This window comes from Lytechinus pictus, chromosome 10 (assembly GCF_037042905.1).
Source record: "Lytechinus pictus isolate F3 Inbred chromosome 10, Lp3.0, whole genome shotgun sequence".
Taxonomy (NCBI): domain Eukaryota; kingdom Metazoa; phylum Echinodermata; class Echinoidea; order Temnopleuroida; family Toxopneustidae; genus Lytechinus; species Lytechinus pictus.
Genome location: NC_087254.1, coordinates 33,908,975 through 33,926,932, shown reverse-complemented (window position 1 = coordinate 33,926,932; position 17,958 = coordinate 33,908,975). Strand labels below are relative to the sequence as shown.

General features: G+C 36.4%; 1 protein-coding gene across 1 annotated transcript; it reads left to right on the top strand.

The window, feature by feature from the left end:
* The first annotated feature begins 326 nt into the window (after positions 1–326).
* On the top strand, positions 327–5,688 carry LOC129270527 (uncharacterized). Its single transcript, XM_064105902.1, has 2 exons — positions 327–2,799; positions 4,540–5,688. Exon 1 carries the CDS (start codon positions 1,498–1,500, stop codon positions 2,776–2,778), a length of 1,281 nt encoding a protein of 426 aa, XP_063961972.1. The 5' UTR covers positions 327–1,497; the 3' UTR covers positions 2,779–2,799; positions 4,540–5,688.
* The last annotated feature ends 12,270 nt before the right edge of the window (positions 5,689–17,958 follow it).

Here is a 17,958-nt window from a genome sequence, read left to right as displayed (position 1 = left end):
ATCAAAAGAATTAGCCGTTGTACATGCAGTCCTTTCGGCAAATGTCTAAGTTTTAGATTTGTTTAATCAGTTTAAAAGTTTTTACTGGGTTCGAGACAAATGGCAAGATAGATGATGAAATATATGACTTCTATTTGCCATAATAAGCGAAACAAAAGGATGAAAGAAACGACAGAAAAGATATGAACACGCACGTGAAGAGTGAGAGAGAGAGAATGAGAGGGTTTGGGGTGGAGGAGAGGGCTTGCTATATTTGCGAGACATCATTACGTAATAAATTAGATGGTGATTTCAGTTGTTGTTGGCAAAACATCGAGTATAAGTGAACACAGCCTACAGGCTACTCTAACCCTAAGAATTGTGGTGAATTCGAGGCTGTTTTTTAAGAAAGTATTTGTTGACCGAGCATGCAAAGTGGAAAGCACTCGTTATCAGGAGAGGACATCGCCTCCCATGTTGTTCATATGGACTATAAAAAAATGGACAATGGGACAATAATTAGGAGCTGCTTTTGAAAAAAAAAGGATGTTGTTTTCTAGATTGGAGAGCGAGAAGGCTCACTCCCTGACGCAAAATAATTACTGAAACTGCCATAATATTTACTAACCACGGCTGTCTCATCATTTTTTTTTAAATCAAAGCTCATCAAGAACGTAATATGTTTGTGCCATGCAAGAGACACCAACTGTTTTCTAGGGTTCATTAAGTTTCCTAATGAATTCCGGTGATTAATGAGTAAAGCTTGTTAACACACATGCCACCCACGGTGAACTTGGAGCTTCTCCTACGTGTTGAGAAACATCAGAGGGATTTAACAACTGTTTTTTTAAATCAAACAAACTAGAGAATCAATCCATATATCTGTAATCTCAAGGACTTTGAAGCTCTTGATATTATCTTTATGACTGTCCCTTATCACTAAAATGATATGTTTATTGCCTTGTTGAAACATTATTACAGACATTTGTGAATTTTGCTCTTCAGCTCTTCCCGTTTGCGTGCAATGAATTGTTTTTGGCAACATTACTTTTATTTCATTTACGTGAAAAATACTGAAATTACGATGGAGAACTACCTCACCGAACTTGAAATACATGAATCAGAAGGAAAGCTTTTGTTTTACATGTATATGGTCTGCTAGCAGGACTTGTGGCATACAGTTTAATGTTCACCTAGTCAACGTATCATTCTGCACTTGAAGACTTCATTTTGAGATTTTTTTATTCGGTAAAAGAAAAAAGGAAAACTTTCCTACAGAACTTTCATCCAAAAATCAATGTGAAAATAATCATGGTCCTAGCATACGAACCAAGAGGCTAGTTGTAACACCAATCTGCGAAGGATTATTATAACTTTTTAAAACACTACGGTTCGTTAAGGAGAGCCTATACTCATTTTGGAAGACGCAATGTCCATCGGTTTCATTTAAATAATTTGATCATAACGGAGGAAAGATATTGTTCATCTACGTGACAGAAATTAAACTCTGTTAATGCTATGGATATTGGTCTTAGAACAGCACACGCTGTTCGTCAAGGTATAATCGTCACGGTCCCGGTCGAGAAAGACAAAATATCTAAAAGTGGGAACCTAGTGACGAGAGAAGGGACGAAGAACGAAGGAAACATGTCGAAAAAACGGGTTCGTTTTCTCGATAGAACCGTGGCTCAAGAACTTATCCTAAGAGAACAAACACGACTTGAAGATAGAATCCTGGCCCTGAGACAAAAGTACAACTTCTCAAAGGAGATCGAAGATGATTCGGATGATGACGGGCTCAAACGAAATACGGGTAATGAGATAGATATAGTGCATCAAAGACTGTTGAATGGCGCTAGACGCCCAAACTCGAGTGTCGGGTTCAGAACAAAAAGGGATAAAGAAGGACCAACCGAGGATGCCGAAGTTAGACCCCGACGATCCTACAGCTTGAGTCGTCTTGAGGAACTGGCGAAACCAAGAGGAAGATCAAAGTCGGTTCAACCGGTGAAAAAGAGCACAATCATAACGTTATCCCCGGATCACCTTCGACTGGCGATTCCACAGAAAACACCTAGAACTATAACTCAGTTAAAAGATTTGCCAGCAGATGAAATGGATTACCTTCTGCAGCCAAAATCATTGAAAGAGTTCTACGCCATGGCCGACATGTGCTCATCTTCTAGATCATCTAGTAGAGCAAGCCGTTCTTCTGCGACACATAGGAAGCAGTCAGCAGGCAACACTCGTCTCAGGAATTCTGCAGTGGCACCAGCAGCAACAGAAACAGTATCACCGACATCTCCTCAAATCAAACCCAAATTCAAACCATCTCTAAAGATGGCAGCAACTGGTGTCATGTCTATGAGTGCCAAACCGAAAAGCATTCGAAAGACCGAGTCGTCGTCAACCGCCTCGCAATCCTGGACAACAGCGTTGTCGGTACGGTCGCCGAACATCGTCACCGGGCGCTACCAAATGCCTGGAGGACGCGTCCTACGACTACGCCCAAGAAAACCTGCATGGAAAGAACCAGAAGCAGAAGAAGGCAGAGAAGATGGAACAAATCAGTCTCAGGAAAAATCAAAAGATGAAATTGAAACAAAAGATAAGAAAAAGGGTACAGGGAATGACCAAACCCCACGAAAGACTGACAAGTACGTAACAATGCGATATTACAGGCCGGACTCTCGTTCTCTTGATGCATCACAACTGACTAAAGATCTTATCAAGTGCAAGTATCTCAGACGGCGCGAACAAGATAAAGTACTTGATTTAAAGGAAATCTTTAGGAAATAATTATATTGTATAACATATTAAGTACTTGATTTGAAATAAGTTTTACGAAATAATCATCTGTTTCATGTTTGGCTAAGAATAAAGCATAAATGATTTAAGTTGATTTAAAAACAACCAAGGATCTGATTATTTTTTCTTTTTTTCCCCGAGGGACTTTATTATGATTCAATATAAGTAATTTAGAATTAATCTCTTTAAAAAAGTAGCGTTTTGGTGCTAATTGTGCTCTCGCTTAGGCCTATGGGATTTTAATGATGAACTATACATTTGAATTGATTTATGATATTGTGTTTGTTTAAACTCATTATTGTCTTCAGAACTGGTGTCAAAGGCCCGTATGCTGAACTCGGTTTTGATTTAATCTTTGATCTAAAGTTCATTAACTATGGATAGCCTACTGTGACAAAATCTCTAACAGTGCAAGCTCAATTTATAAGCTCATTTGGCACCCAAATCATTCTTGAATTAATTGTCAGGGAATAATCACTAAAATTCTTTCTTCACAATTAATGCGCGAGGAAAGAACAAAATAAACGAGCACTTTTGCCAAACAATGTCTGATAATTGAGTTGCTAATAAGTCTTATTTTAATGATACTCATTGATTTAATATATATTCCCAGTGCGGATCTCAGTGTCGACCACGTCTAGTGCAGTGAATGCAAGTGATGCAACAGCCCTTTGCATAATTTAGGCCCAGTGAACCAATTAAATGTTCAGCGATGCATCGTTTCCGAAACCTTTGGAACAAAATATGTCAATATGATTTTCAAGTAATATATGGTGCCTCTAATTCAATATTTCATGACATTCAGACATAATTCATGTCTGCTCATTATACTCACGTTTGATTTTCCTGTTTTTGAAAAATTCAGCTATATGCATGTTTGGAAGCTGTTATGCTTCGGAATAACTCTAATGGGATATTGATTGAATTATTGTTCAACGCATTTTTTTACTCAAACAGAAGCAGGAAGTAGGATGCGTGTTGGAAAACGTGATAGAAACAAATTAGTCAGAAATATGGAGAAACATTTCTTCAAAGGATTCAGAAAATGCTAAGAGAAGTCACGAAAGTTGGTTTTAATGTGCAGGTTCTAAATATTATTTTTTGTTTTATATCCGGAGTAGAATGAATTTTCACTTATAATATTCTAAATCTACTCTCTATAAATAGAACTATACGTCGAGTTGCATTAGAATCTTTGAAGGACAAGTCTACCCCAACAAAAAAAATCCAACAAGCATAACACTGAAATTTTCATCAAAATCGGATGTAAAATAAGAAAGTTATGGCATTTTAAAATTTCACTTAATTTCACAAAACAGCAATATGCACAGTCGGTATGCAAATGAGAAGACTGATGACGTCATCGACTCACTATTTCTTTTGTACTTTATTATATAAAATATAAAATATTCTCATTTTCTCTTCATTGTTAAGTGAAACAACACTTAATTCCTCCCTGAACATGTGAAATTAGCATTGTTACATACTATATGGTTCAGTCAAGTTGGTCCTTATTGTCAAATCAGCAAAAATGAAATATTGTATAATTCAAACAATAAAAACAAAAGAAATAGTGAGTGAGGGACATCATCGACTGTCTCATTTGCATGCCACTGAGTTGTGCATATTACTGTTTTGTGAAAAATAAGGGAAACTTTAAAATAACTTTCGTATTTTACATCCGATTTTGATGAAATTTTCTGCGTTATGTTAGTTTGATTTTCTCTACATATTCAAATCAACATTTTCTAGGGTGGACTTGACCTTTAAAACTGATGTATCTTTCCAGTCGATCACAGTTAGTACTATAGACTTTGATTTGAATTGATTGTTGCTATGTCTATAAGAGAATTAACAAAGCAGTGGCAGCCACCAATGATAAGTGTTTTAAAAATGGTTGGTAGTCAAATTAATTATTGTTGCCAAGAAAAACAATTTCCTTGCTAATTCAGTGAAATTTATTTTGTCTAAATCCTTTGAAAAAAGCAGATAGATTATGGAATTTTAATTTGATTGCTTTAAATTTTACTACAGCATTACAGTGATGCATGTACATGTATATTTACGGCCATGATAATATTCACAGCAAATAGTTCTTACTCGGTATACATTAGATATCCTCCAATAGACAATGGTAGAAGGAAGGAGAAATAAACTAATGAAGTACTGCCAAAAAATGTTTGCAATCAATTACAAATTTCTGTTGCGAATTACCAATTGATATATCAATTGTAACTATATCCAAATAGATTTTGCATCTTGTTGCGAGAAGAAAACAAGCGATCAAGTGCGAGTTTGCAATAAATAACTAGATTAATGACTGATTTTTGGACAGAAATTTGACTTGAAATTGATTGCAAGTTTTTTGCAACACCCCATTAGAATTCTTTACACTCACAATGCCGATGTCAAATCGTAAAATTTAACAATAGCTAAATGTCTTTTATTGTGCAATTACATGTCTCCCCATGTTACAGATAAGCTAAATCAATATGATTCGATGGTTTTCACGGATAACCGGTATTACGAAGTTCATATTTTATCATATTTAACCATTTAAAACCCTTATAATTTGCTCTGATGTCGATTATGAGCTGAGCTTACTTATGAAAAGGACATAGGCCTGTCACAATGAATGGAATTCAAAAGCTTTTTATTTATTGACTCCGTGTTCACAAAATGCAAACTATAGGTGTAAAAACGTACAACGACACCCCCCCCCCGGGGGGGGGGGGGTATATGCACCTGGGGACAGGAGAATCAGTTGCACCCATAATTTTTAAATCTATTATTGTTATTGCCATTAAACCTAAAATGACGTTAAGGGTGGGCCCAGTCCATCTTTGAAAATAAAAAAAAGAACACCTTTATGGTAAGCTGGGTTGCTTCGCTCGCTTGCTTATATAATGTTTTACCTATTTTGTGTATTTTCACCAGCCTTAGACCAAATTCTGCGTACGGGTGTTAGGGAGGTGTGATGGTGGTGTAAGTGGTGTGTGTGTGTGGTGGGGGTGTTATTTATCTATTCTTGTGAGCTTTGTGGCCAAGTGGATTAGTCTCCGGAGTTTTACATAGAGGGTAGTTGGTTTTTCAAATCTCAGCCATGGCGTAGTTTCCTTCAGCAAGAAATTTATCCACATTGTGCTGCACTCGAACCAGGTGTGGTAAATGGGTACCTGGTAGGAATTGATTCCTTGAAATGCGTGTGCGCTGTAAGTAACTACGGCCGCCTTTGAGACGTTATTATCATAATGTGATATGCGCTATACAAGAACTGTTTATTATTATTATCATTATCATTATTATTATTATTATCATAATTATTATAATTATTTTATTATTATTATTATTGTTGTTTTTATTGCTATTATTATTATCATCATTAAGCCCGGAGCAATTGTCGCAGGAGCAAATGTCGTGCCACCCTCAAAATACCCATCAGTGGCCAACTCAACTTGATGTTTAACCAACAAAAGTCATCATTTAGAATTATTTGGAGAGGGTATATTTTCATAAACGTTCTATTGCATTAAAAAATCACAAGTTGCATTGAATTTACTCGAAAATTTAACTAATAAGACCATATGGAAAAAAATAATGAATGAAATTACATGCCAGGGCATAACGTTGCATAACATTTACAATTATGGTAACTTTGTCATCCAATGGAATCCTTGATTTTGATTGGCTGATGAGCATTGTTACCATGGTAGTTCATTGGATGGCAAAGTTACCATAAAAGAAACTTTTATGCAACGGGGTCCAGGAACCTTGAGAGGATATTGAGTTTATTCGCTGCAAATTATTGTCTATAAAGTATAAAACACAATATTAATCAATATACTTTATTTTGTTAGTTCTCAGTCATGTTGTAAACTATGTAATTATTTCATGTGTATGTGGGTGTGCGTGAGGGTGCTCGCGCGTGTCAATGTGGGTGTGTGTGTGTTGGAAATGAATTCAGCCCTAAATGAAAGTGATATAACAACTGTCAAATATCTTAGCTCCTTTAAATTTTGTGATTTACGTCGGCAATGTCAACGCAGTTTCAACGAGTTATCATAATACGACACGTTCTTCCGAGACTCATACACCATTAGGAGAAAAACAAATAATGTTTGCAATTTTATCTTCTCAATAAGAATCAATATTATTTTGCCATTGCAGTGGCGGATCCAAGAGCGCGGGGTCCGCCCGATCCTGGATGATCCGTTAGTATAATGAAAAAGAAAAAAGGAGTCTTCCTTGGATAACCTCTATTTTTGTGGGGGCGTGGGTGGGCAGATATTTTTCGTTTTGATTGACCCCTTTTCTTGCTTGTAACAAAGAACGTTGTGCAAAAGAGAAAAATTATGTATGCCTCCCCGGTGAAATCAGGAATACACCTCTGATATCAGCTTTATTCTTACTGTGACTGATCTCATTAGGATAAATGTTAATACCCCACAGTATTAATAAGTAAATCCCTTACGAGATATAATTGCCAATCCTACCGACTTTGACGGATGACTGCTTTGTGCGGATTGAATTTTTCCTTTCAATTATAGAAACTATTGCATTAAAAAAAATCATAATTTGCACTGAATTTCCTCAAAAATTTAAGTAATAAGACCATATGGAAAAAATAAATAAATTACATGCCAGGATTATTGAGAGGATATTGAGTTTTACTCGCTTGCTGACATTTGCAAATTATTGTCTATAAAGTATAAAACACAATATCAATCTATATTCGTTCACTTCATTTTGTTAGTTCCAGTCATACTAATGTAAACTAAAATATTTCGTGTGTTTGTAGGTGTGCGTGAGGGTGCTCGCGCGTGTCACTGTGTGTGTGTGTTGGAAATGAATTCAGCCCTAAATGAAAGTGATATAACAATTGTCAAATATATTAGCCCCTTTAAATTTTGTGATTTACTTCGGCACTGTCAACGCAGTTTCAACGAGTTATCATAATACGACACGTTCTTCCGAGACTCATACACCATTAGGAGAAAAACAAATAATGTTTGCTATTTTATCTTCTCATTGAAAATCAATATAATTTTGCCCATGCAGTGGCGGATCTAAGAGCGCGGGGTCCGCCCGATCCTGGATGATCCGTTAGTATAATGAAAAAGAAAAAAAGGAGTCTTCCTTGGATAACCTCTATTTTTGTGGGGGCGTGGGTGGGCAGATATTTTTCGTTTTGATTGTCCCCTTTTCTTGTTTGTAAAAAAGAACGTTGTGCAAAAGAGAAAAAATATGTATATGCCTCCCCAGATGAAATCAGGAATACACCTCTGATATCAGCTCATTCTTATAGTGTTACTGATCTTATTAGGATAAATGTTAATACCCTACAGTATTAATAAGTAAATCCCTTACGAGATATAATTGCCAATCCTACCGACTTTGACGGACGACTGCTTTGTGCGGATTGACTTTTTCCTTTCAATTATAGAAACTATTGTTTCATTATCTGGTTATAAGGAACTCATGACATACATTGTACGCTTCTAGGCACTTAAAAACTTATTATTAGCACCGGTAATTAGATTCACACAATGTTATGCGCATCCCTCACTCCATGTGGAGTATTGAAATGTGATGCGCTTACAATTTTTTTTTAGGTATTACAGAGACCAACAACATTTCTTAAGACTTAAAGGGAAAGTTTACCCTGACAAAAAGTTTATTATAAAAAAATAGCAGAAAAAATAATAAAAAATATTGGCGAAGATTTGATGAAAATCTATCAAAGAATTTTTTTTTTGGAATTTTAATAATTTGATCTGTGAGGTCATATGCGAGCAGCCTTCTTACATATCTAATGGTTAAAAAAATCAATGAAATATAATTTTCTCAGAAAATTGTACCTTCCGTATTTAAATACAAGAATGATTTCTCACCCACTCCTTAAAAAAAAAAGTAAGTCATAAAAAAAAAAAAAATTATGCATTTTATATTACATAAGAATAATTTGAGGCAGCTGCTCGTTTAAGACGTCACAAATAAAAAAAACACCAGTATTTACCGAAGTTTAAATGATTTATGTGCTTAACTGTTTCGAGATCTGGGGAGTGTTTCATGAAAGGAACGTTTTATCCGACAATTACCATAGTAAAGATGATTCTCGGCCAATCAATCTAGGAACGTTGTCAGATCTCGTCGGACTAAAATGTTGATGAAACGCTCCCCGTATATATGAATCTGTGTCTGCAAATAAATTCTTGCACATATCAAATTAGAGCATGGGCTATATTATAGAGGTATGATGAAGGGGGGGGGGTGTTTTTTTATTAATAGATTGTTCTGTGGGCTGGATGTTGCCATCATAAAATGATGAAAAGTGGCCCATGACTGCCACGTAATAAACCATGATTAAGTACAAGGGTTTACACCAAGCTAATTAAATATGTATTAAACCTTTTTTTTTCGATCTGTCTATGTTGTTAGCTAAAGGGAATGTGTAGGCGGGAAGTGAATTCCACAGCCGAGCCGTCCTTGGAATATATGAAGATTGGTGAGAGAAGTATTTGACTTTGGGACAGTGACTCTTTAGGGGTGGGCAGCTGCATCAAACGGACATTTGGGGCCATTCCACACAACTCAAGGGATGGTTTCAGGAAGAAGTGGCGGTAGACAATGGTAGAAGATACAGAGAGATACAACATTTCTTCGGTGCTCGAGTGGATAAAGTCCAACCTTGGAAGGGTCTTCAATTATCAAGAGGCGGAGTACTTGGGACTTTCCGCTGTAACCTATCAAGAAGTGTGGGTACATTAGTACCAGCTCTAGCCCAAATCGAACCTGTATATGCCATTAAGGCCTAATATATGCTTTGTAGATTTTGACTCTTGCCTTGGATGGAAGGAGATCTCTTGTAGTCTTGAGCGGCTCAGGATGTACAACCTCTTTGCAACCTTTTTGGCAAGGCATGTGATGTAGGGAGCCCATGTCAAAGTGTTGGCGATGGTGACACCAAGTAGGATGATGCTCTTTCACAAACTGGCCTGTGACTGTTTGCGACAATTTGCCAATTTATTTAGAAACTAATCGCAACGGTTGCAAGTCGTCTCCTCACTCTCCTGACTTCTAGTCATGAACGTCTCCTATTTAGTGATGGTGGTATCTCAATGAGTGGCGAATAAATTTAGCGTATTGGGGATTTGATAGGGATCGTAAAAGGTTTCCAAAGGTTCGTAAATGGTTGCAAAAGAAAATAATAAATAGTTAATAGATTTGTTGTCTCAAACAGTGTTTCTTGTCGTAAAAGGAATATAGCTCAGTGAGCGGATGATGCTTACGAAAGGTGCGAAGTTGGATTCGTCACCCTTTCTGACAAGTGTTGCCAACTCTGAGTACAAATGTTTGTTTGCAATATCACAAATATATTTGCGAACTGATTCAGAACGGAAAAATATTTTGGTAAACGTTAACACGCATTTTTAATCATTTGGTCTATGACAGGAGCCATGTTGTAATTTGGTCGTTATTGGCGAATTAAAAGACAACTTCAGCGATATCGTCTTATACCTCGTTTCCAGTCAAACGATCCTTTTTTACGGAAGCCACGATTGGCCTTTCGTAACTGATTGCGAAAATTGTTGAACCATTCAAAATTCACCCACGAGAAATATCAAATGCGCTATGTTCGCAAGCATTGCTGCTCAGTGAAATGCCCCCTTTAAGAGATTCGTTGTTTCAAATAATTTTTCTTGTCGTAAAGAAAGTTGAGACATGTTCCTAATTCTTTCAGAATTTATTTTCATGCAAACATTTGCTAGCATTTGCAAAACAGTCGTAAGTGTTTGCAAACGACTCTAATGATAGTATCGCTGAAGTAATGTAAGTTTCATTTTAAATGGGGCGCCCTTTTAATTCATGGGGTTTTATGGCGTAAGGAGCGGCGGTTGGATACAACATCAAAACACGTCTCATGTGATAGTTTGCTACTTTACACGCGTCACAAGAGCTTCGACCTTATTATACTCGTCCAAAGTAATACAAATAATAAGTCAGTATCTTAATTGTCACGAGCCTTTGTGGTTATGATTTCTAACAAAATGATATCTACACTGATGAAGCTGCATGTATTCGGTCTGTCGATGTACTGGCATAATAACAACAAACCAAGGATCAAGGTTAAGACGCCGGTTAAGATGAAGCTAAATTGAATTATTTCATATTGCCCACGTGATGCCTCGCATATGGCTGTAAAGATTAGGAGGGGAAAAAGGAGAAGGTACGCGAGTCACGATGGAGTTTTGATCTCGTTTCGTTTGATATAGGTTTGAAATAGAATTGAGTAGTATGAACCGGGAAAGGATATAAATAGACCGGAAACAAACCAGAGGTCCTTCGAGAGAAAATCTAAAAAAAAATGGACAGAAATATAAACGAAATTTTTTTGGATCTCGTCATGTCTACATCCTTTGGAAGAGATGATCAGATGATAAGATCTTGGATCTCGTCATTTCTAAATCTTTTAGAAGAGGTGATCTGGGGAGTGTTTCATCAACATTTTCATCCGACAAGTTGTCAGATCTGACATCTTTCTCTGATGTTGATTGGCTGAGAGGTACTGTTACTATGGTAACTGTCGGATACAATGGGACTTGTCGGATAAAACGTCCGACAAGTCCTTTCATGAAACGCTCCCCAGATGATAAGATCTTGCCATCTGATCACCTCTTCTAAAAGATTTAGAAATGACGAGATCCAAGATCTTGCCATCTGATCATCTCTCACACGGGATGTATACATGACGAGATCCGAGATCTTGCCATCTGATTATCTCTTCTAAAAGATGTAGACATGACGAGATCTGAGATCTCGTCATATTATCCTTTTCCCTGAGAGATGTAGACATGACAAGATGATTATATGAACATCTGGGTGGCAACTTTAAGCTTAATCTATGAGAGATGGAGAAAGAGTGTGTCGAACGAAAGAGAAATAGTTTTGCGAACACCATAACTTTACCTCCCCGTGACTATAATCTTATTCTTTGATTCTCTTTGAATTCTTTTAAACTGATTTTTATAAATATACGCCCGTCCTAGACGACGGGACGTATTATGGTATCGCGATCGGTGTCCGTCCGTCTGTCCGTCCGCTCACTATTCCTTGTAAACACGATAACTTCAGTTTAACTTAACCTAGGCTCATATAATTTGGTGTGTATGATCATGGACCTATTCGTAATAGGTCCATGGTATGCAGTGGCGTACCGTGGGTCACGGCATTGGGGGGGCACCAGCAAAATTTTTGAGTCGCTCAGTGAGCGCGCAAAGCGCGCTCAATTACCAGGTATAGGCCTATTGACCTTATATAGAGACATTTTAAGGACTGTGCCATTAAACGGATAATATCCGTTTATGTAATGTATCTCACTGATCAAATGATGCGAGCGCGAAGCGCGAGCTGAAAATTTTTGAAATTCATATCTAAAAAGGGTAAAAATAAGCTATTAAATAAAAATAAAAAAATACGTATCTGTCTCGCTAAACAAACAATGCGAGCGCGAAGCGCGAGCTGAAATTTTTGTATTTATTTACCCCAAACAGAGACAGTTTAAGGACTATTTTTTAGAAAAAAGAGAATACATATCTCACCATACTCATCTAATTTGAGTGCCAAGCGCTTGCTGATTTTGTTAGAAAAAATGAAACACCTTTTGTAGTCATTGTAATCATGATTAAAATACGCATCTCACTAATCAAATATTGCGAGCGCGAAGCGCGAGCTAAAAATTTAGGAAATTCAGACCTGAAGAGAAGCATTCTAAGGCTTGTTTGTAGGAATTTACGAAGACCATACGTACTTCACGTACAAAATGATGCGAGCGCGAAGCGCGAGCTGAAAATTTTGTATATATTGACCCCAAACAGGGACATTTTAAGGACTATTTCTTTTTTTGAATCCATTAAGAGTATACATATCTCACCATAGTCATCCAATGCGAGTGCCAAGCGATTGCTGATTTTGTTAGAATCACATTCAAACACATGAAGAGCTTTTTGTAGTCATAGTAATCATGATTATCATACGCATCTCAGTAGCGCAAAGTGCGAGCTGAAAATATAGGAAATTCAGATCTGAAGAGGGGCATTCTAAGGCTTGTTTGTAGGAATCTACTATGACCATACGTATTTCACTAAACAAATGATGCGAGCGCGAAGCGCGAGCTGAAAATTTTTGATATTTACATTAGAAACTTTAGAAGAAACATTTTAAGGACCGATTTCAGGAATTCATGAAGAGCAGACAAATCTCATCAATCCACTAATTCGAACGTAAGCACGAACACGAACAAGGATTTTTTTTTATATACAGCTAATGGGGCTATCACTTTAAGTAGTCATGAAAAGAAGCATATGTCACTACATAAAACAATAATAACTCGAAGTGCGATGATATATATTTGGTGCATATTGACTTGAAAACAGGACGTTTTGGTACAACATGATTGTACATGTATATCTCGTTAAACAGACAATGCTAGTACCAGGAATAATGAACAAATAGGACCTGAGCACATTATGTTTCATAAAGTTATGAAAAAAAAAATAATTCTTATGTAATATAACACAACATATAATATAATATAACATTATAATGTACAATAAATTCTTCTTTCCCACTACGTTTCTTTCTTCTCCCTCTTTTTCTCCCTTTTCTCCCGTTTTTTTTTGGGTTTTTTTTTTTTTTGCCAGCCGATTGGGGGGGCACGTGCCCCCCATGCCCCCCCCCCCGTAGTTACGCCACTGAACTGATGGTATGATACTATAGCGTGGATCCCAGGAAGCCTATTGAATTTGAGGTCACAACGTCAAAGGTCAAGTCGCCACCTTCCACTTTTCTTGCTTGACCAATAACTCAATTTTCCGCGTTACAGGCGGGCGTATTATGTGCTCGCCCCAGCGACACTCTTGTTAGCAATTCAAAACGAAATACCTGTTTATATTTCATAACAAGCTCTAAGACACTGATTTCGTGTCAATTTGATACGATGGTAGAACCTGATTAGATTTTTATACTAGGCTCTGAGGAAAGGGCCTTTATGTAACTATAGTTAAATTCATCTTAGGTGGGATTTAAAATTATCACAATTGTGTATGCCGTTATTTTGTTATACAAAACCAAAACCATAGATTATTATATTTTATTGACAATGGATACAAGTATATAATGGCCTAATATAATTATCTTCTTGTTGGTTCTGTAAATACGTTTTTAAAATATATAATCGGATCTGTTGTTTTCTTCAGAATCTGACTTTTGATAATCTTCCTCAATCTCCACGCAGACTTTAAAAAAATGATTATCCACACGCTTTATTACTAATCTCTGCTGCATTCTTTTCTTTATCGTGGAATAAAAAGAAATCTATAAAAAAGAAACATCTTGGCGCTTAAATCGATTTTAATATGGAAAGATATCAATTGGGGGAATAAGCCTATATAATGACAACAGTTTGTTGTTTAAATGCGGACATTGACGTCAGTATTTATACGTAAATCTAATGAACATCATCACTGATCAGTCATTAGAACAACTTTTTTAACGATCATGCCAATTTTTGGCAGAGCAAAACAAGTAATAAATGATCTCATCTATCATGTCTATTGTATAACCAGGCTATTTGTTATAAAATGACCATTAAACTTCTCAGATTCAGACGTAATGAAATCGAGTTTTGTTGTTGATGTTATTTCATTGAGTCTCAACTTCTTTTGCATTTAGCAAAATAACATTCATTCAATGATTCAATTAACTAAAAAGAAAGGAAACTAAAATTTGTTGCCAACACCGAAATTGGAAGGCGAAATAAATCAATAAACTGGTTCATTTTTTTAGTACCCATGTAAGATCTGGTTCCTGTAACACAAAGAATAGCGATTAATTGTAAGTTTGATTTACACGATTGATTGTGCATTGTAGTCTATGCAATATCAATCGTAAAACTATTCTACGATGATTACTAGGCTATGTGTTAAAAAATAAGAGCCCCAGGTAAGCCCAGTTTTTTTAATGAACACTTAACATTACACAGTGACATGATTTTAATAAGATATTATGATAAAGGTATCACAGGCCTAAAACATTACCCATAGAAATGTGTTTAAGTGGCACTTTAAAAATCATCATAAAATTAAGGACGAAATTCGAGGGTTGAATGTTTACTACCAGTGGATAGGATATATGTCTGACATTCCATATCTGACCAGAAAAGGGTACCTCGACCGGCTCATTTTAAAAATAAATCGGCATTTACGAAGACTACACCTGACAGGCTCAAATTTATCACTTGAGACAATAAAATGGCCCTAATTCTTCTGCCAGTAAAAAGAAATAGTTCCAATGTGGTGATATATCTTCCCAACTTGGAAAAAGGAAGTTCAGTAGTCAGTGTTAGATTGTCAATCATATCCATTCATTTTTGTCGATCAGCAATATCAAATTAAAAAAATTGAGAATGGGTTGGCTCGAATGAATATCTTTTTGCCTGCCAGATGTAATTAGGCCCGTGTAACCTAAAATAGCATAACAAAGGATAAAGAATTTTCTTCCGTCATCAAAATCTTCTTCAAAGGAAATTTCTTTGTTTTCCATCCTAAAAGAATTAACAATTATTATATGAACATACGAAACAGGGGCCGCGGAACGGTTTTCAAAGTGGGGGGGGGGGGAGGGTGCTGAGCCAAAAGTGGAGGGGCTGACCATGCAAAAAATTACAATCAAATGGTAATTTTTACGTTTGTGTACACGGTTTTGAAAAAAATGGGGGGGGGGCTGAAGCCCCCCAGCCCCCCCCCCCCCGCTTCCGCGGCCCCTGCAAAAGAGTAACTTAACATATATAGATACACAAATATACAAATATGATAAGAGAAATATTTACAAAAATAATGTACAATATTGTATAACATCAAAAAGACCTAGAAGAAGATGGGTATGAGACGAGTGGAAAATCGATATCCCGTCACACCAATACAGCCATCAGTGTAAAGAAAGGGGGATTGGGAGTACAGGAAAGAAAAGGAAATGGAAAATGGTATATAAAATACATCATTTTTTAAATGTACTGTCAAAATCTAAGCTCAAAATTTGTGCTCGCTCGCTTCGTTCACTTTCGACCCTTTTTTAGTAGAAACCTTGTCCCATACCTCATGTTTGGGGCCCCCTCAAAATTTTTGGCTTATTGCGCCACTCGATACAGTTCAACTGGTCTCCAATGGAGAGCAAATGGAAATGAAAGCACAAATACGGATGTAAGGTCGAATATTTAGCCCCTCTAGACAATGTGCGTTTACAGTGATTTGTTCGGGCATTCGGAAATGACAGTTTAATACCTCGTGGATTACAAGGTCTTGGGAAGTAGAAATAAGTCTTCTGAAAATAAACGTCATAATTTGACAATCTAAATGAATTCTGTCTATATTACAGGGTTTCCCGTCGTTGTATTTCATGCATTGAACTAATAGAAAAACACGTAGGGCCTAAGTCTTGATAATAAGAACAACTCTACATGCCTTATTTTGCAACTTTTGTAACTGGTGGCCTAATTGTCAAAGGAAAATATCATATCACCACAATTAAGTTAGGCGAAATAGCATTCTGGTTTATAATTTTCTGTGTATTTCTTTAAATGACTGGGAAATTTAATCATCCGACCAACCTTTTCACGTATTAAATTACTTAACGTAAACATCTCGTCTCAGTCCTAAATAAAAATTTACAGATTTCAGAGATTTTACGTGATTGATGACCACATACTCTCTCAAATTAAACCAATATTGGTTCTTTTTTAAGCACGTGCTTATTTTCGAAAGCATGACAATGTTTTGTCATAATTAAACTTTAGAGGTTAAAACTACGAAAATTAGAAGCCCAGAACTAGATCATTGAGGTACAAGTCTGATAGGAAGTTCTTCAGAATCACAGTTGTTAAAACGGAATAAATTTTTCCAACATTTTAGTATTCCTTTTTAAGCAGACACTGCTAAAGTCTAAGGTTTAATAATAACGACATGTTTTACCAAGGGTAGTCACTTCAGTTCTGAAAACTGTTCTCCCAGCGGGCCCTGCTTAACATGATAATGTTAACGAAGACCACATCGACATATTTTCCATAGAGTTTTTAATCGTTAATCTATGTCTTTAATCAGTAATGTGGATGTCAAATGTTACGGACGGAATTCCAATTGATAAGGAAATTTTATTACTAGGCCTATTTTATGTAGAAAATGCTGTTTTGGATAAACATTTATAGTATTCTCGATACACAAGGAATAGAAAATGCGCATTGAATGAAGAACATACATCAATAGATAAATAACGTTTACGAACAATTATGTGCCTTCAAACATCATATAAACATACAAGCGAGAAGACGCCATGATAAGCGGGTATGCAACAGCATTATATGTAATGCTGTTTCAGAGATTGTGTGCTGCGATTAAGAAGATATATATCATGTGGAAAAAAATATTAAGACATCGACACAAAATGTGCAAAAGCTAATCTAAATAATTAATCAAATATTTTTGGACTTGAGGAAATCCTTTTTTTTTATGAGGGTGCTCAGAGTCTTTGGAATTGACTGATAAATTTGCAATTTGGGAGCAAAATCAATAAATGGTATCTTAACTCATGGATCTTCTTAGTGCTTTCATTGTGCGTCTCTCTTTTTTTTATATATCTTTTCAGAACCAACTCGGTGTCAGAGTGGACTTTCTCTGAATCCCCTCCTACCCTTAGCCCACGTGCGGCCCATGCAGCTAGATGCAACAGCTGTGTGTGAGTCAACCTTCAAAAAGTTTTTAGTCGAATCATTTTTTTTTTCGTCCAGAACGTGCAAAAAAAATGAGCCGTTTAATTCGTTTGCTAAGACGAACTTTGCCGATCGACGTCGCAATGATTTCTTTGGTCTGAAGAGATTCGAATTCGGCAATCAATGTGCAATTCTGGTTTAGAATTGGTAATCCCAGTTCCATATTATCGATTGGGAAAACTGTGTGCATTTTTTTAAAGAAATGAGATACAACGTATGAGGTCACTGTGGGTCAGAATAATTTCACATTTCATATTACACATAATCGTTTGGTGTTCAATTTCGTTGCTTCCAAATATTCTGACACAAAACATCAACCAATAAAGAGCAAGACCTGGAAACAGTTCCTGTGT